Raw genomic sequence first — 27,776 nt, 5'->3', positions numbered from 1 at the left:
ACACCCGGAGTTAGATTTGGAGGACATGAGGCCGTCAAAAGAAAAGGCGTCTGTTAGAAGGAGCCTGATGGGCACCCAGGTGCAAAGACCCAGAAGTCCATTAACTCCCTGAATACTTTTAGCCCTTTTTGTTTAGTCCATTCAGTCCTCGTACAGTTACACTTTCATGGTACATGTGAGAAAACAGGCTCAGATCGGCTTAGTGTCTGTTCCACGGTCACACGCTGGGTATGAGATGAGCTGGGACTTGTATCCAGGAAATCTAATGCCACAGTTCAGGTGCTAATGGCACTTCTGTTGACTTTACATGACCGGCAAGGGATCCTGCTGATATGAAAGCCTGCTTAGTTTGCAAAGTAGTTGCCTATGATACTGAAGTTTGCATGGGTTTGGGGATTAGGTGGTGTCAAAGTGACCTAGGAAAATGGAGGCGATAGTCTGGGCATGTGTCGAGTGAGCACTCAGTAGTGCAGTGACATGAACTCACTGAACACGGGACAGCTGCATTGGGTTCTCAAGTCACAGGTTATCGTGACATGGTCCTCTTGAGCCAGATCAGAGAGAATCAGCAAGAAGATGACCAAGTTGCCCCTGCTCCCACCGCCCCTGTAACCAAAAACAAAAAACAAGCATAGAAGATCTTGAGGAAAGAGTGTTGTTGTTCATCCTATTAAGTGGATGGCAAGCGAGTGAGCCTCCTTTACGAGCACAAGGTAGAAGAAGCCATTTGGCTCTGGGCACATGGGGCCAGTTCAGTTACACACAGATCTCCTTTATCTGCAGAGCAGATGGATTTTAATGGTATTCTGATGTTTAGAGAGAAGTTATTTTGTTTTTTGAACTCTGCCCGGGGGTGGTTCGAAGGTGAGATACAACATGGCATCTTGGAAAAGATCTGGGCCTTGAGCAGGCAGAACAAACTTTGAAATCTTTCTTTTTTCCTTTTCCGTTTTTTCAAGACAGGGTTTCTTTATAGCCTTGGAGCCTGGAACTCGCTCTGTAGACTGGGCTGGACTCAAACTCACAGAGATCCACCTATCTCTGCCTCCCAAGTGCTGAGATTAAAGGCATGCGCCACCACCACCTGGCACAAACTTTGAAAGCTTATCAATTTACAACCGTCAATGCCATTGTCAGAGTTGAGTTCTTTCATTCATAAAGTGTCTGTTTTGGTACTTATCTGACTGAGTCTGAAAACTGACACATAGGAGGGGTTTAATGTATTGCAGGTGGTGTGTCTGTATTCCGGGACTGGGCAGCCCAGAATGACTTTTCTTCAGTGTATTACAATTGGGATTTTTTTTTCTTTTTAAATAAGATTACCATTTTCTTCTACTGTAACCGAGCACTGTGTTGTTGTCGTCTCTTGTTTGTTTGCTTTCTTGTTTTGACTAAGACATATTTGACAAATGGTTCTGGTGGCACTGTTGTCAGCCTAGGGTTCCTGACTGTCACAACAAGGAGGAGAAACAGAACAGAAAGGTGTGGATGCAGATGCAGATTTGATCACATGTGAAGGAGCAGGGACTGTAGGGCTAGGTGGTACTTCGTGTACCAACCTTCTCCAGGGAGTTGCATCCTGTGGGGACTACGTTCATCCCTTCTGAGGGTGGTACCCAACCCCTTAAGTGTTCCCCCAACCTGACCTCCACATCTGGGGTGAAACTTCCAGCATGCAGATTTGGGGGCCACACTCCAGCAGGCAAAGTAGGCTTCTCTTTCCCACTCTGTCTTTCCTTCTTCCCTGGCGCTTTTGTCTTCATTGTAGAGATTGCACTTTTGCTCTATTTCTGTTCCCAGTTACCCACACAGTATCATTTTCAGAACTTGTGGCAAGTAGGGAACCCAGCGACACTGGGCCACACTGTACCCTAGCAAAGAGTTTTATTGGGCGGAGAACAGTATATATTTGGAAAATTCCTGCCTCTTTTCAGAATTTGTCTCAACGATGATATGGCAGTGTCTCGCTGTCCTGCTCTAAATTAAAGGCAGCCTGAGGTGGTATTTTTAGCTGGTATTTAAACGTGGCAGGGAACTCATATATAGTTCTTTAATTTACAGTCTGAAATGACTGATAGCCCAGGAATGAAAGATTATAATATGATGGTAGGGTAGGAATGTCTTAGGCTAGACCAGCAGGCCTGGATGTCATCTGCAGCCACAGTTTTCAGACCTCTTAGTTTATTTGTGGACGTCTGCTCTGAGGCCAGGGATTTAAAGCACTAGGCAAAAAAAAAAAAAAAAAAAAAAAAAATCTGTAGAGATGGGTTCTGTTTTCAAATTGAGAAATAGTGGAAAAATAAAAACAACAAGCAAGATGTGGTGTGGCGCTGTCATGAGGGACCCTGAGCGCCCTGTGGAAGCAGGCTGTGTGGAAGTCTTTGAGGCTGACTGACTGCTATGAGTAGAAAGAACAGCTTAGAAGAAGCAAGAATGGGTGACGAACTGGGCACGTGACCAGTCTCTTGTGTCCTAATTTTCTTCGAGCATTGTAATAGGTGCTTGTGTGGCTGTGGTGTGCTGGGTGTGTGGGGACCAGTTCATGTCCTTGATGTATGCCTACCACTGATGTGAGACTTGGGTACATTATTTCAGACTGTGCCTCCAGTTTCTTAACTTGTGAAAATCGGGTATTATTAGTGTTAAGTGTGTGTGTAACACACACACACACACACACACACATATGTTTTTCTGAGAGTGGAGATGATATATATATATATATATGGTTGCATTTTTGTTGTTAAGTACCAGAAAAGAATTGAAGTCTGTTCTTGATCTCACATTTAGAATTTTGACTTACACCATTTTGCACACTTTTGAATGGTGAAAAAAGCAACCAAAACATTTGCTAGACCACAAAACCCCAAAGACAAAGAATCTCTTCAAGAGAATTGGGGAAGTCATACAGATGTTCACTTAATGCCAGTGTGATGCATAATAGTTTGTGTCTTGTGATAAAATTCCCAGGACCCAAGACCTAAGAGGAGAGTGGGTTTCTTGTGAAGCGAATGACTCTTGTCCTGAGGGTTCCAAGGACTTGTTTTATGGTGCTATCTTAGTATTAGCTTCATTAGAACTATCTCACGTGTTGTCTGGTAACTCATTCCCTGTATACAAAGACCATTTTGTACAAGTCTTCGTGACTTTGGCAGTGGGTGAATTTCGCTAAGGTCTAGGGGCTGGAGCCCTGGCTTGGCTGTTACGCGTTTGGTCAGTAGATTCCAGTAGAGCTGAGTGGAATTTATACCATCATAAGGGGTACTCTTTATGGAATGCTTGCTGTGGGCTTAGTGCTTTGATATGTGATCTCATTTAGCACTCAGATCTTCCAGGGGCATTAGTAATAGTCCCTCTGTATATACACATGAGGAAACTGGGGCAGCAAGAAGCTAAAAATGTGCCTAGCTTTACACAAAACTGAAGATTTACCAGAAAACTGGGAGCCACAGCTATAGAACATTCCAAACAGATTTAAAGCACAGTCAGCGGGGTATGGTGGAGAGCCTGAGCTGAGAGCTCACACACCGCAGGTGTGGCTTCAGATATAAGCTCTTTTGTCATCCCCCCCTTTGTCACACAGCAGCTTCGATCTTAGACCTGCTCTTGCACTGCCTGTCTTGAACTCATCACTCTACAGTCTGGTCCTCCCTCCTCCCTCCTCCCTTCTTCCTCTTATCCCCTTCCCTCTTCCTTTCTTTGTTCCCTGTCCCTCCTCCTTTCTCCACCCCTTCTCCCTTCCCTAGCTCTTCTCTTTCTTTCCTTACCCCCTTCCATCCTCTATCTTTCCTCCCCCTCCCCCTCCTCTTCCTCATCCTTTCTCCTTCCCTCCTCTCTTCTTCTCTCCTTCCTTCCCCATCCCTCTTCCCTCTCTTCCCCATCTCTCCTCTCTCCTCCTCCTTCCTCCCCTCCTCCATTTTCCTTTCCCTGTTCTCCTCTGCTAAGGTTGTGGTCTTTGTCTTAATTATTTGTTGGGTAGCTTGGCTGGAGTGAAGCCATGCTCTTCCCTGTCCTCCAAAGGTGCTCTCATGCTCCAATCTGAACAGTGTTCCCTTGCATGGATGTGCTACAATCCATTTATGTGTTTACTGTCAATGCACACTTGTGTTACTTTCCTGTCTAATGCTGCAGTGAACAAGGTACAAATAGGTGTTCCCCATCAGTCAGTGTGTGCTTTGAAAGTTAGGGGACCCCGAACTTAGCTGATGAGAAAGGCCAGGGGTAGCTCCCACCTACAACCAAAATCTCAAATGCCATTCCTTGGTTCTGCTTTTCCAAAGTCAATTTCCTCGTGTAGACTTGCTGTGGTCTCTGCTTCCAGGGACCTTCCTGGACTTTCTGCAGTTCACAGGGACCGTCCTTCATCCAGACCTCACACTCAGACAGTTACATGGCATCCTGTCATCTACTTTAGTGTCTAGTTAGCGTTGCTGTGTAGCCCAGGCTAGCCTTGAATTGCAGTTCTTTATATAGTCCAGGCTTGCCTTAAACTCATGGCTGTCAAACTGCCTTAGACCCACCAAGGCTGGGATTTAGGCTTGTAGCACAAGAGTAATTAGCTTTGAAACTTTGTTCTTCTCTATAGAAGATGCATCTCAGCTGTGTTATGAAAGCCTTGGATGTGTAGACTGTGGGGTTTTCTATTTAATATGACGTTTCAAATAAAATTGGCCCTTAGTAAACGTGTTCCTTATTTATTGACAGTCAGTTAAATTGATTTGCTTATACAGTTCTGTGATGGGCTGCTTTTGCCTGAGTCCTGGACCATCCTGGTTTTGAACCATTCCATGCTTCAGAGGTGAAGGTAACGTGACTTAGAGACTTGTACTCAGAGGGCTCCCACATCTTCCCTGGCAGCTTTTAAAGCCACTGTAGATTAAATAACATGCCAGATGGTGTAAGTAAAATTTGCCTGTTAATCGACAGCCTCCTGATGAATGCATCTCTGATGCCGGGATGGTTATTATCGTTAATTTTTTTTTCTGTTGAGATAAAAATGTTTTTCTTGTGAGTTGAAGGCGCCTTTTCTTTCTTCCTTTTGTTCATTTCTGGTAGTATAAAGCCTTCAGCATCCATCCTCTGGATGGTCCACTGGAATGCTTCTGCCCACCAGAGGAGTGCTTCCTGGTACAGTGATGGAAGATTTAATCCAGGGCTCCTGGGGTTAGAGTTGTTGGACTGTATGATCTAAGGGAGACAGCTGATTCGCTGTCAGAATATGTTTCTGCTGACTAATGTGACCATGTCACTGTGACCATATCATGTAGGTTCACTGGTAGCCTAGTTGAAAGACACTGAAGTGCATATTATTTGCCAACACTCTAATGTACCTGGGTTGACTCTTCAAGGATCTCACAGACAGGTAGAAAATAATTAAAGCTAACAGGTGGTGATAGGGACGGGCACAGCTCTGTGTTGTTTCTTGCAGTTGCCGGAGGGATTCTTTCAGACATCTCCACTTGCACAAACCTAGGATTCTTGGCTTCACCCCACAAGAGAATTTCAGGATGAGCCAGTAAGTAGCAGGGTTAGAATCTTTTGGCAGAGAGAGAGAGTCTAAAGATAAAGTAAGACAGCCAAGCAGTGGTGGTGCACACCTTTAATCCCAGCACTCGGCACGTGGATGTCTGTGAGTTCAAGGCCAGCATGGTCCACAAAGTGAATTCCAGGACAGCCAGGAATGCACACAGAGAAGAAACCTGTCTCGAAAACACACACACACACACACACACACACACACACACACACACACACACACACACACACACAGGGGTGGGGGGAGGTCTTTATCTTAGCAACTTTCTCAACAAAGATGATTATTATGTTAGAAGCTTGCCTTTTCGCTTCAGCCAGAAGGGTTTCTCTAAGCAAAGCGACCCTGCCAGTAACTAAGACTCATGGCCTTAGCACAGGAGGGCAGGAGAAACAGTGTGGGTGGGAGGAGGGAGGAGGAAGGCAGGAAGAGGGAAGACATAGGTAGGAGGGATGGGGAAGAGGGATGGGGAACGGAGAGGGGATGGGGAAGTGAGGAGGGAGGAAGGAGAGATGGGGAGAGGAGGAAGAAGGGAGCAGGGAGGAGGGAGGGGGAGGACCAGACTGTAGAGCGATGAGTTCAAGGCAGGCAGTGCAAGAGCAGGTCTGAAATGGAAGCTGCTGTGTGACAAAGGGGGGCGGGGGATGATGAAAGAGCTTATATCTGAAGCCACACCTGCGGTGTGTGAGCTCTCAGCTCAGACTCTCCACCATACCCTGCTGACTGCTTTAAATCTGTTTGGAATGTTCTATAACTGTGGCTCCCAGTTTTCTGGTAAATCTCCAGTTTTGTGTAAAGCTAGGCACATTTTTAGCTTCTTGCTGCCCCAGTTTCCTCATGTGTATATACAGAGGGACTATTATTACTAATGCCCCTGGAAGATCTGAGGATTAAATGACATTATACACCCAAGCACCAAGCCCACAGCAGGTACATAGGCACTCTGTAGACCATATATGTACTATGCTGTTGTAAACGCTGTGTAGCTCTGTTGGAATCTACTTACCTCTGTGTAACAATGGAGTCAGGACCCCAGCCCCTAGACCTCAGCTGAACTCATCCATGCCTATAGTGCCAGAGTTCACCTGGGATTTCTTTAAAAGCTGTGGGTGGCTGGGGTCTCCCGCAGGTCACTGAGAATGAGCTTTGCCAGCACTCCTTATGGAATAGCATGCCTGGCCTTTCACAAGCTCTGGCCACAGGGGCTCTTCTCCCAGGCTCTGAACTGGAGTCTGGAGAGGGAAGGGTGCTGGATGGACTGTCCTCCAGAAAAGAGGCCAGTTTCGCTGCAGGCACAAGAGGAACCCTCAGGTTGTGTTTGCTACTTGCAAGACATCTGTTTGGAGTGCCAGAAGTGCTTAAGCCATGCAGCTGGAGATGGTTTTGACTTAGGAATGTTTGCACATTCTTGACTTGATGTCTGCCCTGGAGAAAGGGGAATCTGCTAATTGAATGTGCCTTTTATACAGGGTCCAGCCTGCCCTGACACTTTTTTTCCTGTTCCCGTCTTTTCTCTCCTCTTTTCCTTCACCTGCCCTAGACGTTGGCGGTTGGTCACGCAGGGCAGTGACAGACAGGAGAGGAGCTTTCCATTGCCTTGTTTGTGGGAGGGAGGTTGACACCGATGGCTGATGGTGCCGAGGTTGGCAGGATAAGCAGAGGAAGTGGCTACTTGGTAATGAGCTTCTTTTGAAGGTTAGCTGTGGTAAGAAAATGGCGTGATAACAGTTAGGCTCAGCCCCAGAAACAGCTGACCTGACAAAGGTTAACTCTTGAATCCCAGGCATTAGCCTGGGAATCCAGCATGGGACTGATCAAGACCCCCTGAATGTGGGTGTCAGTGAGGAGGCCTAGGGAATCTATTGAGCCTTGGGCAGTAGATCAGTACTCATCCTCAATATACACATGGACTTTGGACTCCCATCCAACAATGTGAGATGCACTCTCACCCTGAACTCTTGGGGGGAGGGTCTAGGCCCTGCCCTGGATGAAATGACAGACTATGGACAGGCCCATGGAGGGCCTCAGCCTCCCTGGGGAAATGAGGGGATAATGGGGGGTAGTTGGGGGGGAGGGCACGGGAGGAGGGGAGGGAAGGGAGAGGGACCTGGAACTGACTTGTGAAGCAACCTTGTTTCTAATCTAAATTTAAACTTAAAAATAAATAATAAAAAAACATATTAAAAAACAGTTAGGCTCAGATGTTCGTTGCTGTAGAAATGAACTGCCCCGCCACTCCTCTCATCCCGGAAGAAAGCTTTAATTCTGCGTTTCCATGAGTAAGTACACAATGGGCAGCCTAAAGCCACAGTTGAATACCAGTCCTACCCCACCAGTCAGGTGCTTCCAGACTACTTTCTGTGTTTCCAGAGGAGGATTGTGACTGAATATCTAATTATCCTCATTGCTACCATGGGGCTTTTTAAATCTTTGCTTATTGAACCCTCAAGGAAGAAGCCCCATCCGCAGCAAGGGTAGCTGTCCTGGTAGAAGGCAAACCTCTTAGGGGTTCAAGGCTTAGGATGCAGACAGGAAGTAAGATGGGTGTAACCAGCTTGGAAGGGATGAGGTGTGAGACACGTGTGAGCTTCCCTTTAAAACTGTTGTCCCTAAGAAATTGAAATTTCCCCAGGAGTCCCATGCTGGGAGGAGAAGGCTAGAGCTTGATTTCAAAGGGAAGAACTTGTCTCCTGCAAAGAGACTTTACACTCTCCTGAGAGCCTGTCAGACAGCTCTGCAGGGGAGATGCAGCCCAAACAATGGTGTGGGCGGGGCTGCGCCTTCACCTGGGCTGTCTTCTCTTTAATAATACCCACATATCCAGACTCCACAGAGGGACACTGAGTTTTACAGTGGGACACTGAGTATTCGAGTGCGCGTGTGTGTGTGTGTGTGTGTGTGTGTACACGTACCAGTGAGTGTGTGTTTGTCACTGCACTTCTTGGTTCTTCCTTTAAGCCTCCTTTTCCTGCTTTTCACTATTGCTTGCTTGTTTAATTGGTTTGTTGAGGCATAGGTTCAGATCCTACCAAGTCTGGTAACATGGGGAGTATGGCAACTTCAATGCTTGCTTAGATGAATGTGTCTGGTCCTGCTTGGCCCCTTTTCTGGTTTGTTCGGGGATGTTGGTGTATCGGTTATTGGTGCATTGTGGCAAAACCGTTTTCAGAAATTAATGGCTAAAGTGACAATCTTCTTTGCACATAGATCTCTTGGATAGAAGTTTAGTCTGATTTACGCTTTGGTTATCTTCTGCTGGCTTCACCTGGGATTACTCCAGTGACTTCAACTATCTGGTGGCTTCAGGCTCATTGGTATCCTACAGTACAGGCTATACGGCAGAACACCCTCCCCCCCACCCCAATTGATAGCTCAAGCTCATTCTTATAAAAAACGCAGGCTAGCTGTAAAGACCTGAGGACATCCCAGTCCACACATGGTTTTCAGATATCTGCCTGGGTCGCATTTGCTAATGTCTCTTTGATCAAACAAAGTCCAGATTCGAAGACTTGGAAAAAATAAACACTACCCTCTGAAACACCCTCCTAGTTTCACAGAGGTATGACTACAGGTGGAAGAAGTTTTTCCAGTCATATTTGCCCCACAGTAGGCAGGAGGCTGAAGAGAAAGGTATCGTTTACAGCTTTGTCCATTGGCAACACATGGCTTACAGGCTTAATACAATAGTCACCACACGTAGTGAATTTGGCATTGCATGTCAACAGAAGAATAATAGACAGAGCCATCCACTTTAGTGCTCATCAGAGCTGGTGTGAGCCCGTCATTCAGTAAAAGATAGTTACTGAGCAGCCTGAGTGGGCAGGCCCTGTTCTACAGGGTAGTGACACAGCTGGCGGAGAATCACAGCTAATTCAGTGTTGCTGCATGAAAGTTACAAATAAGGAAAACTCACTTGCCGAGAGCCGGGGTTTTGACGTTGAAACCGAGGCAACAGAATTCATTCTCGGTGCAAGAATGCCACAGTGACAGATGTTTATCACGGCTTAGCCGGCGTAAAGAGCCAGCCCAGTAGTTGGTTTCTCTGCTGACAGAGTCTGTACACAACTTTTTATTTTTATTTTATAAACAGAAAAAGATACAAGTACTTCCCCCTGCAAAGAAGGCTCATCAGTTACTCAGTAAATACTAAAGCCGTGGCCAGTGGCCACGCTTTCACGTTGGTGGTGTAACTATAATGTGTTTTCCATTTTAGACACGTTCGCCTGTTCAGAACAGCCCTAGTGTGAGGAGCATGGAAAGCTTTGGGAGAGCCTCCTCTGGTTGGGACGTTGGGGAACCTGCAGTCCTTCTTTGTCAGGCCAATTTAATTGGGTCCTGACCACAGAATTTAGGAGCGCACCCTGTGTGGAGGTACAGTTTTGTCGTACCATGGCAGATTTCTCACTTTTGATTAGATTATGCTCATATATGTTGAACATACACAAAATGATTTGTTTTGTTTCCCCATTTTGGGAAAGGTTTTGTTTAATTACAGTCCTTGTGGCTCATATAAAAATACTGCGGAACATTTCTCCTGTTTCTTTGCCTTCTATTTTGTTTAATTTTCATCTCCGTGGGTCTCAGTGGTGGCAGTTCTGGAAATCCTTGTCCTAGAAATGTTAACTTTTGATGACGATGTTGGAAAAGTGAGCATGCTGGACTAGCTATTCCTCTCTGTCGTCTTTAGTAATGTTTTTCCTTTCAAAAACTTTTTTCAAAATTACATTTTTTAATTTAGTGTGTGTGTGCGCGCGCATGTGCGTGTGTGCATGTGTGTGTGTGTGTGCGCACGCGGATGTGCGTTTGTGCAAATGCATGCAGTGGGGAATGTGTGGAGGGCAGAGGACAGGCTGTAAGAGTCAGTTTTCTTCCATGATGTATATGGGTACCAAGGATAGATAGAATTCAGGTCTTGAAGGCAGACCCCCCCCCTTACTTTCTGGGCCATCTCACTGGCCCCTTTTTGAGATTTTTAATCACATGTATAGTTTGTTGCCAATGTTTTCGTCTGTCTTTTTGATGTTGAAACTAAGGAAAACCGGAGCTGCCAAGATGAGTTTACCATTAAGCAGCTGTTGCCTGTGGTGTTGGGCTAGGCATTGCACAAGAGGGACCAAGCCAGTACCTGGAGCTGCCAGCAGCAGAAGGTTGAGACACAAAGGAGGACAGTTCTAGTTTGCAGCCGGGAGTTTAGTTAGTGTCTGTCTGTTAAAATACAGCATCGACCCCTCAGGAGTCCATTTAAATTTACTGTTAAATGTAAATCCAACATGAAGCGTATGTTCCATCAGAAAGTACATTTAAATTCTACTACCTATGTGTATCGTGGTATGAAATTCTGTTGTTTGTGTATTTCCAAGGCCTGGCTAGCTGTGGATCTAATACTGAATTGTCTGTGGTCTGTCCTGGTATTCGATGGGAGACTGTAGGGGTCAGCGCCTAGGTGAAGCCTTACCCTAGGTGTGAGCCTGGCCTGGGGAGTTGGGCTGCTGATGCTCTTGCTCACTTTGAAGCTGAAGGGCAAAGGTAAGCGGAGGCACTAGCTGTAAGAGTATGTGGCTCCTGAGAGTGCGCGGGGCTCCTGATTACAGTGAGCAGCAGTTAGGGGAACCTGGCAAGTACCACGGGGCTCTGGAGACCTCGTGTCCCGAGTCATAAGGCTATGTCAAGGTTTACCCTGAAACATAGTTTCAATTACAAGTGTATGCTTTCCGTTGGCCGCCTGTCTTCAGAGAGGCACCGTGCTCTCGAAGTGTGTAAAATTGTGGTGAGGTGGTAGGACAAGTGTTGGTTTCAAAGGGGGGAAACCTTATCACGCTGAACTTTGAGATGATCAGCTGTGTCCCATGTAGTAGTGTATTACTTCTTCCTTCTTCTTTCTCTACAGACATACATTGGGAGTGTGGTGATATCTGTGAACCCCTACCGGTCCTTACCCATTTACTCGCCTGAGAAAGTGGAAGATTACAGAAACAGAAACTTTTACGAACTGAGCCCTCACATGTAAGTATGGCCTGAAAACCCTTTAAGCTTGCCTTCTACTCCCGTGCATAATTGGCAGATGTGTGCAGCTGTCTCCTTGAATCACAGGAAAGTGTTTTTTTCCCCCTTCCGGTTTTTAGCTCACTGGAAAGAATGTAGAAGTTAGTAGTTAATGCCTTAAAAAAGTAAGGCAAAATACTTAAGTGTAAAATATTTCTCCTGAGGAGTCTGTAAGCAGCAGCTGCCGATTAGTTTTGTACATGAAACAGTTCGCATTGTTTGTAAGAGCTCAGCAGCCAGGCATAATGTCACACACTCACAGCAGAAACAGGTAGGTTTGGGTAGAAGGACCAACCAACAGCACTGTCACCATCTAACTTCCAAGGACATTGCTCACCGGTTGACTAATTTTCCTGACTTTTGTTACGAGTTAGTTTTTCTGAAGAAGGTGGTAGGTAATGTCCATAGTCCTTCTAAGGTCTCAATGTGACATGCAGAGAGATACTGGAATTGGTTTGCTAACTTAAACCACCACTGGAATCTTGTTGTCTAGTCTGAATGACTGAAGTAACCCAACGAAAGTTTGCTGAAGTTGAATAGATTAACAACAGACTTGGATTGCTAGATTTTTAATTACCCACGTAAAAATGCCTGGAGAAGCAAAAATATATAAATAAATAAATAAATTATAAGGCCAATTCAGTGAAATCTTAAAACTCCAAAGCCTCTTTATTTCTTTAGTTATATTCTTCTACTAACTTATACCTAAAAGGAATCTGATCACCCTTTTACACTCTCATGTCCACTGTTGAATTGAAAGAAAAAGAGAAGGATTCTGTTTGGGCCAAGTTGTGTAATGAGTTGAGAGCCTCCGGCTTCTCTAGCTTTTGCCCGAGCAGAAACATTTCCTGCCCCTCCTCATGGGTCTGAGGGCTTTACCAGAATTCTTACTGTCTTCACTTGCAGTAAGTAACATGGTGACTTGCAAAAGGGTGTTGTTAGATGCAGTAGGACGCTTTTGTGTGACAAACCGTTGCATGTGGATTCAAGTCATTTGGGAACTGTGACTGGATTCTAGGCTGGGAGCCTGGAAAAGTGTCAAGGGCTCTCTCTGCAAGGCTGTGCTGTGATTGCTGCTCTCATTGCTGTTAGATTCCTGCAGCAGCCATATCCTCTCATCGAGAACAAATGCTTTGTTGAAGACAACCCCCGATTACCATGAGATTTATATAAATGAACATGCTTGTTCAGTGTTCACTGTCTGTGAGCAGAAATACCAATGGGACAATATTTAGAAAATGTCTTGGCTGAGGAAAAGATTAATTTGTCATTGGAATATTGTGGCAGTGGTGACGATGGTGGTGATGGTGGTGGCAGTGGCGATGTGGCTTTTGAAATGGTTATGCTTGAATCCTGTGGCTCAGATGCTCAGCTGTGTCTCCAGCCAGAGCTGGGTTGGGTGACTGAGTAACTGAGGATGTCCGAAGACAGTTTTGATTGTCACACTCTGCTGGTCAAGAGGACAGGGATGCCCCCTGTATGTCCTACAGCGGTGGCATGCGGCAGTCCCAGAACACAGACAGTAATGCTGAGGCCAGGAAGCTCGGCACCGAAGTGTTAGAACCATAGCTAAAGCCTTAGCTGTGTTCTCTGTGGTTGAGGGTCAGCTGTCACGTCTTGAAAGCTCTCATAATTAAGGGATATATATGAATATATATGTATATTTATGTCTAGTGTCTGTCTATCTCACTCTCTACATTTATATAATTTTTTTTTTTTTGCTCAGTGATGCAGCTCACAGGAACATGTGGGGCTGTTTGGAAGTTATATTTAAATATGTGAGAATAGTTATTAAAAACTGAGCACTCATATTTTGCCAACCAAATAGGTTTTGATTATCCTGTTTTCTTCTGAAAGTCAGTTTTGCCAGTGGTTTAGTCTCGCTGTGCCTTAAGAAAAATAGAAATCTAAAATTGCTTTTTAAAAACCATTCCTCGAGTTCCCTTGCAATGAAATATTTTATTTGATGCTTGAATATTTATGTTAAGTCTTAGGTATTGAAGTCATGCTCAGTGTATGGTGTTTGGAGCCATTGCCAGTCTCCCATGGGCTTATTCAGAAAACATATTTGGAAAAGGCCAACTTCAGGAACCTCCCTTCCCATGGGCGTCTGGGCTGTTCTTACATACACTGAAGTTTAGCTCACACTGTGATGGATGCGTACTTGGAAATGGTTTTCACTCCTGTTTCAGCTTTGTACTGCAGACCACTGTCCTTAGTTGCAATAACCCTGACTATATACCACCAGCTGGTACTTCTTGAGATCCTCTGTGTGCCGGCACTGCCCTAAAGGCTCTACCTGTATTATCACTCACTTCCTTCTCACCTTTGAGGTAGGTGCCTTACTAGCGAGGAAATTGTCACATCTGGTGGTGGCGATTTGTGGTGTGCTTCGTGCCTGCCCCTCACCTGGAAATGAGTTGCACAGCGTTCTCAGCGGGGCTTCTTGCTGTGTATATTTCTACTGGGCTGCCTCTGTTCTTGGGCTCACCCTCCACAATAGCTAGAACCATGCCTCAGCTTACGCCCACTGCCTACCCCGCAAGCCATATTTCCACTTTTAGTTTTAAATCTCTACTTTGGAAATGTTTTGATGTGGTAGATGTCTGCCCGAGGACATGCCTTGACCTGTCTGTCCTCAGTCCTGCCTCTAAACCATTCTTGTAGGAGACAGGTCCTGCTACCCTGGTGGAGAGCGGTACCATTAGTACAGCACCTGTGCAATGGCCATTCTCCCTCTGTCCCAAAGCAGCCCCAGTGCCTTCCTCAAATCTCAGATGACAGGTGACCTCTCACCTCTTCTCCGCCCGTGCTGGGTCTGCTGCTCTTGTCACAGTTAACAACTTAGCTTTTGCTCAGGGATTTTCTACCAGGTCAGGTATCACTTGTACCCTGTTAGTTTTGTCCCCACTGTGGGAGGGACAGTGAAGATACATTGCATAGGGCTTATGTTCATGTGTCAGCTCATTTACAGTCTGAAACAAATTGCCAGAAGAGACTGTAACTCTGAGAAATAAAGTAATTTTCTCTGTTCACTGGGAAGGTAATCTTTAGCTTAGAGTTTTGTGAGGGAGAAATATCTAGTTGCTATCTGGATAATCTTGTGTATACAGAGCTTGACATGGATGTTCCATAGCTCCATAGGAAAGACTGTTGCTGCCATTAGCAATGAGAATTAGAATAATAAGATGGGAAACATTCTTTAAACCATGTCACATACTCTTTTCCAAATACTGTCTCTCCTCCACGTTGGCATTTCTCACTTCCTTTGGTGTTTGTATCTTCTTGCATTATTCCTTGTCAGTGTCAGTATCTTGAAACAGGCTTCGTACTACAACCCAGGCCAGCCTTTTCAGATTGCAGAGATTTTTTTTTTGTCACAGGGTGATAATATGACTTTGGTTTTGGATATACCTTAATTATAACCCTTTCAAGAATTTTGTTTGGGCCAGTGGGATGGCTTAGCATCACATTAGTCTGAGGTGAATACCCACACTCCACATAAGGTAGAAGGAGAAAATTGACTTCTTAGAGTTGTCCTCTGACCTGCACACACGTGCCCTGGCATGTATGCCCCCGCCCCCTTCACAAGCTCACATATAATCATAATAAAGTTAAAGGAGAAATGAAAACAGTGAGCTCACTGATAGTCTGCAAAAGTGTTATTCTTGCATTTGGAAGTCTCTCAGGTTTATCTTTTCTTTACATTTCAGCCAGTTAAAATGTTTACATTCCACTAAGTATATGATTTACAGCTAATGGAAAGATATATACATAGATAAAAAAGGATATTTTCTTACCTAAAGTCCTTCTGAAAAGTTTGCTGCTACACTTTTGGAATGTTTGGCCTCCTCAACATTCAACTCCCTCCAAGGGACGTGCCATCCCCTTTATGTAAAGGCTACACTTTGGAGCCTGGGGCCCTTGGGTGGCATCTTCAGGCAGATGTGGTTCCTTTCTGATGTGATCACAAAATTCTTTGATAATAGTTTTTAAAAGGTATCCTAGGGAGGACTTGGTACCTTTCAGAGAACCGCCTCAGATCTCAAACATCAAAAATGGGAAAGCATGAGGAGGATGAGAAGAGGGAAAGAATTGGGCTTCTTGGCTCCTCCCTCTCGGCTGGAGCTGCTCTGGGATGGGCCGCCTACAGGGCTTTAGTTACCAGACCACTGGACTATTGTCAGTTGATGTTTGACCTTGCTACAGTTTATCAGCCACCATCTGTAATCAGGCCACGCTGTCTTCCCTCCAGGCGGCCTGCATGCGCTCCAGAATACTCTTCCACAGGACAGGGTCTTTGGCCTACTTTTCCAGGTAGTCTGTTTTCCTGCTTCAGATCTCTCCTCTAACCTCAAATCCTGCTCTTCCTCATGGAAGCAACCATTGAAGACCATTCCTGTCTCCTCTCTGCATCTCTTCCCTGCGCCCTATGCTGATTGTTAAAACTCTGCTCTGCAGTTAGATCCTGCCTTTGAGTTATCAGAATTGTGCAGCCTCATCCCCGCTCCCCCCCTTTACATTTGTTTAATCTCTTTTACATGTGTGAGTCTCATCTGCATGTATGTGTGTATATCATGCGCACACCTGGTGCCCATAGAGTTCAGAAGAGCATGCTGGATCCTCCAGGAGAGACGGTTGTGAGCTTGTGAGCTGCCGTGTGGTGCTGGGAATGGAGCCCAGGTCCTCTGGAGGAGAACAGAGCCCTGAACTGCTGAACCATCTCTCCAGCCCCCAGTGCCATCCTGCTGAATCCGAGCATTCATCCTGCTCACCTCTGTGGTTCACACTGACCTTCCTTTAAGAGCTCAATAACTGGAAACCAAAAGGAATTTTAGATAATTTTTTCATTTTGCTTTATCTCATAATGGAGACATAACTGAAAACAAGTGCTTCATAAAACATTGAGGTATTTATTCAGATGTCATGCACCATGATGGAGAATTTTTCATTTTTTATCAAAATATGAGGCTATGTATTTTTATAGTGCCCTTTGAACATAAGTATTTTTAGTTGGTTCTCTTCATTCAAGCTGTCTGTGGAGGGAACTCGCCACTTCTGCCAGAACCCTCTTTGGTAGGCACAGCTCACGACAGAGCAGAAACATGTCATCGTTGTCGTAGTCCTCCCCCTCCCCCTCCTTTTTTTTTTTTTATTTTGTTTTTCAAGACATTTCTCCGTAGCTTTGGAGCCTGTCCTGGAACTCCTCTGTAGATCATTCTGGCCTCAAACTCACAGGATGTGCCTGCCTCTGCCTCCAGAGTGCTGGGATTAAAGGCGTGTGCCACCAACGCCCGGCCACATGTTCTTCTTGAATTGGGATGAAGTATGTTCACATCGCAGTAAGATTTACCAGCACTATTTGAAGTAAGCAGTCTTTCCTCTTTTGTAAATGGAAATTTTGAAAATTGAGAGAAAAGGGATTTAAGGCTTTGAAGATTTTCGTACTCTCATCTAAAAATGCAGGAGTTGGGGGAGTGTGGATGGGGCTGATGTCAGTCATACAGACATGTCTCTGGAACCTTTGACCCCACGTATGCATCAAACTGAGTTTTTAGGACTGCATGCCTGTAGAATGACGTAGGTGCCTGTGTGTCCCGAGCCCTTGGTTGACCTGTTTTTTTTCATTGCACTCCAGGTGAGCCAGGTAAATGTTATAGAGAACATTCTGATTTTATCTGAGACTGGAAATGACGAAGCTGGGCACATAGAGCTTAGCTTAAGGGTCCTCTGCAGGAGACGGGGCGGTGTCCCTTTTATATGGCGTATGGCGACGATAATCTTTATAGTGAGAACTCTGACTGTTGGCCTTATATTCTTGTAAGGGTTGGTTGGATAAGTGCGTGTGGAGACATCTTTTCCTAGGGAGTGCTTGTGTGTTTGCACGGGAGGGGAAATTGCTAAAGTTACTGCATTGCTTCTCTCATTTTACTTTTAGAGCAATTGAACCTTTAGTTGTTCTAGTACCTTCTAACACTGTACTCGGGAAGATGTTTGTCCTTTCCTGTCTATCATGCTGTCTACTTACTGCTTTAGAAATGTTATTCATTCACCGAGTAAATATTTAATGAGCACTTGCTGTGCTCCGGGCTCTCTTTTAGGCAGTGGGATGCAGCCGTGAGCAAAACAGAATTCTCGTTTTCATTGGGGAGACAACGTTTTGACTTAATGCACTCAGAGGCTGAAGTCTCCTACACCAGCAGTCAGGAGGGGGAAGGGGAAGAAGTAATAAGACTTTGGTGAAGGGAGAAAGTGATGACTTTCCGTTTTAGTCTTACCATGCGTCTGGGGGTCACAATCTCTGGACTGAAGCATTGCCTCTGTTTCTGACATGCGTGCATAACTTATGCAGGGAGGAAGCAGAGTACCCCCTCACCCACCCCCATTTCAGACCCTTCAGATTAAAGTGTCACCATAGCAATACCATCTTGAATGGCTAAAACCATCCTTTTACGTTTACACATGACTGCCAGGGTCACAGTAAAGCAGCAGGCGGACGCCATGTTTGCCTTCCAAATCTTTGAAGGTAATTTGTTCTCCTCAGAGAGACCAGTGTCATTTTTGCAGTGCAGTGGCCATGGGTCATCTGCTGCCTTAACAACATGACGCTGTGTCTTCTCGCCCTTGAATCTCAAACCTCCCCCCCCACCCCGTGTCTGCTACTTTTCTCGAGGCTACTTATCTTTTAAATGACAGTTATTTTATTGGGGTGGGGGTATGCCTGGCGACCGGACAACTGCATGCAGGCAGGCAGTCCTCTCCTTCCACCATGTGGGTCCCCGGGATTGAACTTGGATCATCAGGCTTGCTGGCAAATGCTGCAGGGCCATGTATATCTCTGTCCTGCCTTGAGCTAATTTTAAAGTAGTTCCTTTCTGAGTCTGTCCTGTGGGTAGAGGGGGACCCCAGCTAATTATTATTCTTTTAGATTTTGAAGCTTCTTAAGCTGAAAGAGGGAAAGTGAGTGGGATACCAGCCGAAAGGTTTTTTTGCCATAAAAATTGTGGTGATGTAAGAACACGTTTGTTAGCAGAAACTCTTTCTAATATGCCCAGGAAGTCTCAGAATCCTAATCTGTAACATGAATAATTAAAGACCCAGAGACTGGATAAGAGCTAGTGGCCAGGTGCTTTTTTTTTTATCTGACCCTCAACTTGAACCCCAATATCAGTCTCTGGGTCTTTTATTATTCTCACGACACTAATTCTAATTGTAGATGTCTGTTGAAGTTTTATTGTTTCTTGTCAAATGCTCATCTGGGACTTGAAAGGCTTTATATCTCAAGAAGACTGTTTGTAAAGCTGAGCATACATTCAATGTTCACACCAGCCTAGAGCTAGTTTCAGTGATAGAATCTCAAAGGAAAATTTGGTTCCCAGCCAAGCCAACTATTTCCTGCCCTTGTGCTGGTCTCTGGGCTCTGTGAAGTCCTTTAACAGTCTGGGAAAAAGCCTTTCTCATTAGGTGAGTGGTCCAGGCAGGATCCCAGTCTTGAAAAGGTTAGCTCAGTACTCCATCCTTGACACCCAGGCCTTTCCTTAAGGGTGTGTGCTTAGGAGGCTGTCAGGGTGCCACACCTACCCTTTGTTTCAGAAGAATCCTTGCTGGGACCCCTGGCTGGGGCTTTGATGGAATTTGTCAGGATGTTGGCTGGCCAGCACTGGTCCTGATCTGTTCTGGGGAGATGAGCAAAGTTGAGTTTGATGTGTGCACTTGGGATACTCAGGCCTAAGAATTGAAACTGGATGAGCCTAAAAGTTGAGCAACTCTCAGGGTCTGGAACCCATGTGAAGGGGACAGGGATCAGGTTCCAGTATGCCAGCCCAAGAAGGGCACTTGTTGCTTCTCTGAGGTTCAGGGTTTGTGTCCTGCCAGTTCCAGCCAGTGAGGAATCCAAAGTCATCCAGTGGAAGGACATTCTTCTCCCAGTAACCATGACCCAACATCCCTAGTCAGTGCAAGGTTCTGAGGATGAGTTTGTCTTGAAGGCTACACAGCATGGTGCAGGAGACACCAACAAGTCAGTAATAAGTCAGTAATAACTACAGAAGGCAAAGACAAACCCCAGAAAGAGGCAAGAACATCCTTATTCTTCCTGTTTCATTACTGTCCTTACAGAGGGCTCAAATGTTTGAGTGTAGCAATAATGACATGACCCTGTGGAGAAGATTTTAGGAGATGGGACAGTGGACTCTTGAAATGAGCTTGTTTCATGTACATGGAAGAGGCGTTCTCCAGCCAGAGGGAACAGTGTAGACTCCATTGTTCAGCATGTTACTTGAATGCCTGCTAGGTACCAGGTACCATATGCAGATGGAACCTTCTATTCCCAATCCTGGACCCCTTCGACTCAGAGCTGCACAACATTTACAGTGTTGCAGATGTACTTGTGAAAAGGTCTTAGGTGACATTGGAATTCCTTTGTGGTGTGTGGGTTCTCCATGGAGCTGTTTTATTCCTAGGCTAACCCCCCTTCTCCTCCCATGGTGTTTAGTTGTCATGGGTCAGAACCTGTCAGCCCTTCAGGTATCTAATGTTTAGGAAGCAAGAGGGTGGTTGTGCGCTCCCCTCCCTTTCATTTAAGACTGTGGGTTAAGAAAGTGCGGAGTGTGTTGTCTTGTTCTTTTATTCCACTTAAAGTGCAATGTGGAGGTGGTGACTGTGTCATTGGTCCCCGTGAATTCCCTTATCTAGCCATAGATGTGGAGTAAGTGCCAGAGTGTGTGATTTTTCCTGAACACCATTAGGTTCTCTCATACTGTGTGGAATGATCCAGTCAGTTCTGACATTCAGCTACTTAGGAATAGCGTAGATTTCACAGGCGACAGAGTGTCCAGCAAGACTTCCCCACTTCAGGTGCCGTCTGTAAATGGCGTGTCCTGCTGGGCCATGCTTCTTTTCAGTAGTCACAAAGTTAGGGATTTCCATACTTACCTTGCCGCTCTCTTTCTGGAGAGTTTTCTAGGGCCTCTCACAGAACTCAGGGAAGCACAGCATTTACTGATTTATTAAAAAGGGTGTGTGTAATAGTACTGACTGGAAGACCACACAGGAGGTGGTGGTCTAGGCCAGAGCCTATGCCCTTCCAGCACACTGCCGTGCCTGCACCTCAGTGTCTTGCCAGCTGGAGTCCCCTCTGTGCCCCTGGCCACCTCGTTGTTCAGGTTCTTATGACCTGGTCTCTAGAACTGCCCTTTTCTTGGAGGTGGGGAGATGGACCAAAGTTCTCACTGTCAACTGCAGACTGGGTCTTTCTGCTGAACACTCCCATCCTGGAGTTACTAGGGGACCCACTGTGAGTCATGTACTAGCACAAGGTAAGGGCCAAAGAGACCCACTGTGAGTCATGCACTAACACCAGGTAAGGGCGAAAGGGAGCCACTGTGAGTCATATACTAGCAAAACCCCAGGTAAGAGGGAAAGAGGCTGTCGTATGAATAATAAGAAACTCATTGCTCAGGAAATTGCGAAGGTTTCAGGAGACACCTGAGGCAAGGACCACACGTACACGTGCATGTGTTCTTCACAAGAAGCCAGAGGAAACTCCTGAATACTGGGAAGTGTAACTTCGGAGGGTCTGGATATAGCGTTCTAGAAACTGAAAGAGCCGGCTTCAACAGTTCTGCCTCAGAAACATTTGAGTCTCCCAGCTCCCTCATTGGGTGTCACCTCATGTGTTCCCACAGTCCAGTCCTTAGGGACTTCTCTCTAGCACCCCTCCCTCTTTCTGATGCACGACCTCCCTCCCCACCACTGCCAGCCTGGGTGTCCGAGTGCTCTTCTTGGCCACACCTCCCATTTCTTTGCTTTCTTTTATTATAAGACGGAGAAAATTGTTCCCAGGCTTCTCTCTTATTTTGAGTGACTTCACTCTGATTTTCTTTCTGTTTCTCTAAAATAGGTGTTTTTTTTAATTTATAAAAATTATTACATGTATTTGTTTGTACACACACACACAGAGGACATGGCACACATATAGAAGTCAGAGGACAACTTGGGGACAGTCCTTTCCTTTTACTACATAGGCAGGTTCTGCGTATTGACCTCTGGGCATCAGACTTGACAACGCACTTCTCTACCCATTGAACCACCTTGCCAGCACTATAATAGTTTTTTGAAGATCACCTGCTGCCTCCATGTTGTCAGATCTAGTGACCAGTCCCCCATTGTCTTTGGCAGTGAGACCAACTCCTTCATGCAGACCTTTAAGTTTGGTCTTCTGGAGTTCTGCTCGTGGATGCCACCTCAAAGGCTCTTTGGGATGTAGCCTTCTTCCCAGTCTTAGTGGACTTGGCTTTGGGACTTCTTCTCTCAGGCCACCACTTAGACAAGCCACAGGGGCTCTGAATGCCTGCTCCCTGTGCCCTCGCTGATGCCTACCGATTGTGCGCTCACTGGTGCTGCTCTCTGGACTCCATCCCCAGCTGGACCTCCACCCTCAGCTGTAGATGGCTGGACTCAGCTCTTGGTGTCTCCCCAGGTCTAAAGGCATTGCACGCTTGAGCATGTTTTAGCCCAGACTTGGGATGGCCCTGCTCCCTTTCCTCTTTGGCTTTGGGTGGTTGGGTGGTGCCAGCACCACTCTTGGTTACTCACGGCACAAACCTTTCTTGTCCGTTTTCTCCCTCCACGCCCAGTTCATCATCAGGTCTTCCCAATCCATCTACAGCTCACCACCAGATCCCTGCTGGCCTTCTGCTGCTGCTCTCAGCTCTCCCCATCACCTTGTCTTCGCGTGTTTAGGGCGAAGGGCTGGAGTGATGCATTCCAGAGGCGCGCGTCAGGTGTTTCTGCTGGCTGCTGAAACCTTTGCATGGCTTCCTGGGTGCTGGCCTACTGTCCCCCTACAGTCTCTTCTGCGTGGCACCGGCCTCCTGTTGCTTGTCACATTGCCCTTCCCCGCTGCAGTGACGGACTTGCTCTTGCTTTAGCCAAGGCTCATTTCAGGTGTTAGAGTCACCTGCGTGTACCACCTAAGATAGCCGTCCCCCACCCCGTCTCATTGTCCGGTAGCCTCCTTTTCTTCAGTTTGTCATCCCGTCATGTCACTGTGTGTTCGTGTGCTTGTTTCTGTACTGCTTGTCTTCTGTGCTATAGTGCCACTTCCACAAGAAGTAGGGAGATTGGTTTTACATATCCGTGTGTCCATAGCAACTGCAACAATGCCTGACGTGGTGGAACTGCCCCATAAAACTTACCGATGAATGAGTGCGTTTGGGCGCTTACTATTAGAGAGTTTGTGTAGAAGGCATATATTTGTCTTCAAAGATCTTCCTGTCAACTAAGGTGAGGTGTGGCTGTATGCCACTGTGATATAACAACACATGCATTTGTTCCTTGGTATATCTCTGGGATCTTGGTTCCAGAACTCTGGAGATACTCAGATCTGCCAAGGCTCGGGTCTACTTTGAAAAGGACTTGTAGCATAGACTCATAAGCCCACCTACAGCTTCCACTTACTTTAAGTCATCTCTTGATTATTTTACTTTGTATGGCTTAGAGAATAATGGCACGGAAGGTTGTTCCCATTTTGTAGTTTTTCTTCCAAATCTTTCCCATTTTGATTGGTTGAGTGGCCACAGACAGCCAATTGCAAGTGTTTAGAGATAAGGAATGAGTTGTGAGCCCCCCAAAAGTACTGTGTTCAGAGACTCGGGAAATGCTACCTGCATTGAGCCTTAAGGAATTCTCAAAGTAGGGGGCAGTTGTAGCTTAATAAATAGCTGTATGAAATGTAAATGGAAAACACCACAATTAGCCAGAGTATTAGGGAAAGATATTTGGGTTGAGTTGATAGTTCTATATAGAACTAGTTTTAAATTTTATTAAAGCATTCAAAATTCCAATCTGCTTGAGTCATTGGGGGAACTGAAGGGTTGTGAAGGTTACTCAAGAGTAATAGGAGTAGGGTTTGGATACCAGCAGAACTTGAAATTGCAAGCTTTTGCGTCTGGAAAGAATTGCCACCATTCAACTCAATTTCCAACTGGAAAAAGGTTTTCAGACTTGTTGAATATGCTCAAATGTGTATGTATGCAATATTTTAATGAACAAGTGATGAATGACTTACTGTGGAAATAACTTCTAAGTGTAAACAGATGTTAATTTATTTATGTTTTATGACAAAACCTCTAGTTGCTCTTGGTGATGGATCAAAATATCATTCAGGAAGGGCAACATTTGGTGCCAAATATACCAATTGGCTTCTGCAAAGGTTCTGTCTGCTTTGCATATGAAGTCCTTCTCTTTGGATATTAGTGCCCAACACCTGGACGCTTGAGGTGGTCAGCTTCAAGACTAAAAAGAGCATCCTCAGCCTTACAAATGGCTTAGCCTGACTTAACAAAATTTAGCACTAGAGGACTAAAGTAGAAGATGTATCCTTTCTCCTGAGCATCTCCCTACCTTAATAGGAAGGATCTGGAGTGGGAGAAGCCTGCTGCCCTCCAGGATGACACTGATGTTGGAAGTGTAGGCATCACCAACTGCTGTGGTGTCATAGATGCTCTCCTGTCCGCGTGTCCTCGCTCACCTTTAGCCAGGTAGCATTGGTAATGCGTCAGTGTGTGCAGTTGCCTTTTCTAGCAGAGTCTTTTGCATATTTTGCTTATAGAAATAGAACAATGGATAAAAAACAGACATTTCAAATAGAAAAGCCTCGCCCAAGGCCATACAGGTTTATTAAATAACAATGATAGCAAACAGTTTTATAAAGGTGGTAAGGATATAATTTGTAAGCTGAGCACATGAAGCTGTTAGAGATGACGTGATATGAGTGAGTCATGCCATCTGGTTACTCATTACCTGGAACCTTGAGTAGAAGGAAGAAGGAAGTGTGGAAATATGTGTGTGTGTTTTCTGGGCATTGTTCCTAAACCCCATAGAAAATGATATCTACTGCTTTGAACATTGTTTCCTTTTCCTAACATTGCTTTCATCTAAATAGCATTGTGTCTAGGATGGGGAATGGCAGGTGGGGAATGGCGGGCTTTGTCCTGCAAGCGTAGTTGAATCCTAATCTTTACAACTTGAAAAATCTTTATTATTGTCCGCACGTAGGGCCTTTTTTTTTGATGATTGCACATAGATGGCATGGATTACAAGTATCACTTTGATAATTAAATGCCCTTGGTAAAGATTCTGGCTTTGGAAATGGCTGTTTGATAAATGCGTAGTCTATTTCAGCACCCAGCCTCTTCTTGCCTACAGTTCCTTTCACAATGGCCCTATGTACCACTGGATTTACTTGTCCACTCCTTTCAGTCCAAGCCCTGCTGGCTGTCACGACGCATCTGGGGCAGTACCTTCATCTGAGGTCTCTTTGCAAAGTTGTCTTTACTGTGCATGGTGTCATGATCTCACAGTTTTTTATTGTGTGTTGTCTGACATGTCTCAGTATTTTCTGTTTATGTACTGGGCTTTTACAAGAGTAAACATCTCCAAGCAAGAATAAAATGTTACTTCAAGATCAGTGGTCTTAGTATCCACCCGGTATATTTGCTATGAGGTTCAGTACCAGTTTCCTAATGCATTGTGCACCTTGTGAGATACACATGCAAATATAAATTCAAACTTTTAAGTCATTTTGGTAGTTTGAAAAAAAAAATGGCCCAAAGGGAGTGGTACTAGTGGGAAGGATGTCTTTGTTGGAGTAGGTGAGGTCTTATTGGAGAAAGTGCATCACTGTAGAGATGGGCTTTGAGGTCTCACATATGCTCAAGCCACACCCAATGAGACAGTTCACTTCCTGTTGCCTTCAAGATATAGAACTCTCAGCTAGCTCTCTAGCACCACGTCTGTCTGCCCGTATGAAGCCATGCCCCACCATGATGGGGAGGGGAGGGAGGGAGAGAAGGGAGGAGAACAGAGCAGAGCAGAGCAGAGCAGAACAGAACAGAACAGAACAGAACAGAACAGAACAGAACAGAACAGAACAGAACAGAACAGAACAGAACAGAACAGAACAGAACAGAACAGAACAGAGCTTGTTTGGGCCTTCCTCTTTGACCTGTGCATAGTCATGTGGGCTCACTAGCCGCAGAGGAAGCTGAGAACTAATCCTCCCTCGTGCCAGGAAGGGGAACTGGACCGGGTGGAATGTAGTGAGTACCTCATCCCCTCTGCTGTCTCCTGCATCACATCAGTAGACTTGGTAGAGCTTGGAAGCCATGGAAGAGCTTTTGCATGGATGAAAAGCATGAGTGGGATGGTATATTTTAGTAAGATCTGCTCTGAAAACATTTCAAATATTTTTTTCTTATAACTGTAATCAGTGTATTTTCATAGTCCTATTTGAATCTTATTTGAATACATTTTTGCAAAAATAAAGCCTTTGGCTCCTCTTGCATGTTTCTGCTGTGACTCTTTTTGTCTCCCATTACTCTCCTACACAGATACTGGTAACTTTGGTTTATTATGAACAAAGTTTTTAGCAATGCCACAGTTACTATTTGTAGAATGAGTCAACATTATATGATCATTTGAAGATGTGACTAAATGCTTGATTCTTTACTGCAGTAGATCTGTTTGGGGCACAGTTCCTATATTGATTTTCTTGAACCTGGTGTATCTATTGGGATTTTTAGATGATTAGGTGCTGATTTCTATTGGGATTTTGGCACAATGGTTCTAAACAGCTTGGAGAATGAATCCAGTACAATGTTCATGTTTTTGGGTCCCACACTTCCCAAATGGGTGATGAATAAACAAAAATCAATTTCCTTTACACTCAGAAGTTTAAAGTTGTGTTTAAGGGCAGCGTAAATTAAATTTTCTTTTCCAAATAAGTTGTAGTCAAAGACACACGATGGAGAAGTAAAACTGTTAGAAAGGATCGCAGAAGAATTTTGTTTGTTTGCTTTTTTGCTCAAGAAAGAAGAGAAAGAATGCTTACCTAGAGGAACCAATACTGTGATCATGAAAGTGGTTTTCCCAGGGTGAGGCCTGTCTGTCTGACTCCAGATATGCCCCCCTGCAGTTCTCTGAAGGTGAGACTGGAAACAAAGAACAAATAGCACAAGAAAAACACCAGAGATTGAAGGAAAGATGGGTGTTAAAGTGTGTGGGGGATGGTAGACAAGAGAGGCCCTCGCAGTAGACTTGCCTTGAGTCTTGGTTTTCAAACAGCAGCCAGAACAGTCGGCTCCCAAAGTTGTTTACTTAGAGATGTGCTAAATTCTGAGTTGTGGTCTTTATTTGGTAAGCCTGTGTGCATGTGCATGTGCATGTAGATAGTTGTGTGGGTGTGTGTGCGTGTGCGTGCGTGCGTGCGTGAATCCATCTAGCCATCCTACACCAACCCCTTCACCTCTAAAGAAAATATCTGCTTGTAAACATGTAGTCCCTTTGGTTTTGACTAATTTTCCAATTATTATCTCATTCATAGTTGACTGAAGACAGCTTACTCTTTTATAGTTGGTGTAATAAGTTAAGTAACCTTTAAAAGTCAGAGCAGTGGGGACATAAAAAGTAGTTGAGACCTGAGAGAAAGCTGGTGCCATGATGTTCTTTGTGCTAACTGAACTCACCCTTTCCATTTCCTGGTAGTGGAAACAGAGGGGGAAATGTGACCAGTTGTAAAGTTAGTTTTGCATATGGGAGCAAAGTGTCTTGTTTGCACTTTCCTTGTAGGTTAGAATGAGATTTCTCTTAGCTTAGGGCGTGCAAGACATCATCATGAATATCTCCCATAACTTCCTTGTGGAACATAGTGACTTTATATAGGAACATAACAATTCTACACACACAATTTAGAAAAAGCAAGCCTATAAGAAGTTTAACTGAGCTTCTTGTTTTCAGCTGCCCTTTATGTAGTCCTTATAAGGGACATCTGGGCATAAAGATGGTCTAGAGCAGTTTGGACAGGGAGGGTCCAGAGTGCTCCAGCTGTGGCAAAGGCCTCCAATTGCACAGCATTGTGGATGGTGAAGTGTCTAAGAGACATTGCCTTTAAAAAGTAGGTTTCAGGTGACTGTTTGCCCCTGACATCAAACAATATTTATAGATAATAGCATTAGGGAGAATTGCCAACGTCCTCCCTCCCAAATTACTTAAAGATTAATTCTGAGAGAATAAAATAAAGGCCCACTTCTCTGAGGGCTTCTTCTTAAGGTTTTAAGCTTAAAGTCTCTGTGTATCCCAGGCTGTCCTGGAGGTTACAGCCCTTCTGCCTCATCCTCCCAAGTCCTGTGCTACCACACCTGAA

The 27,776-nt window shown here is 45.1% G+C and overlaps 1 protein-coding gene across 6 annotated transcripts in view; it reads left to right on the top strand.

Annotated features, from left to right (window-relative positions):
* Positions 1-27,776, top strand: part of Myo1b (myosin IB) — a 162,752-nt gene that overhangs the window by 40,144 nt on the left and 94,832 nt on the right. For all 6 annotated transcript variants that reach the window (XM_040753657.1, XM_040753662.1, XM_040753660.1 and 3 more), the window contains exon 3: positions 11,418-11,533. In XM_040753657.1, the coding sequence (XP_040609591.1) occupies positions 11,418-11,533 (116 nt within the window). The remainder of the gene's footprint in view (positions 1-11,417; positions 11,534-27,776) is intronic.

Source organism: Mesocricetus auratus, unplaced genomic scaffold (assembly GCF_017639785.1).
Source record: "Mesocricetus auratus isolate SY011 unplaced genomic scaffold, BCM_Maur_2.0 Super-Scaffold_100010, whole genome shotgun sequence".
Classification (NCBI taxonomy): Eukaryota; Metazoa; Chordata; class Mammalia; order Rodentia; family Cricetidae; genus Mesocricetus; species Mesocricetus auratus.
Note: the sequence above shows the minus strand (reverse complement) of the source record. Positions and strands in the feature narration are given on the sequence as shown.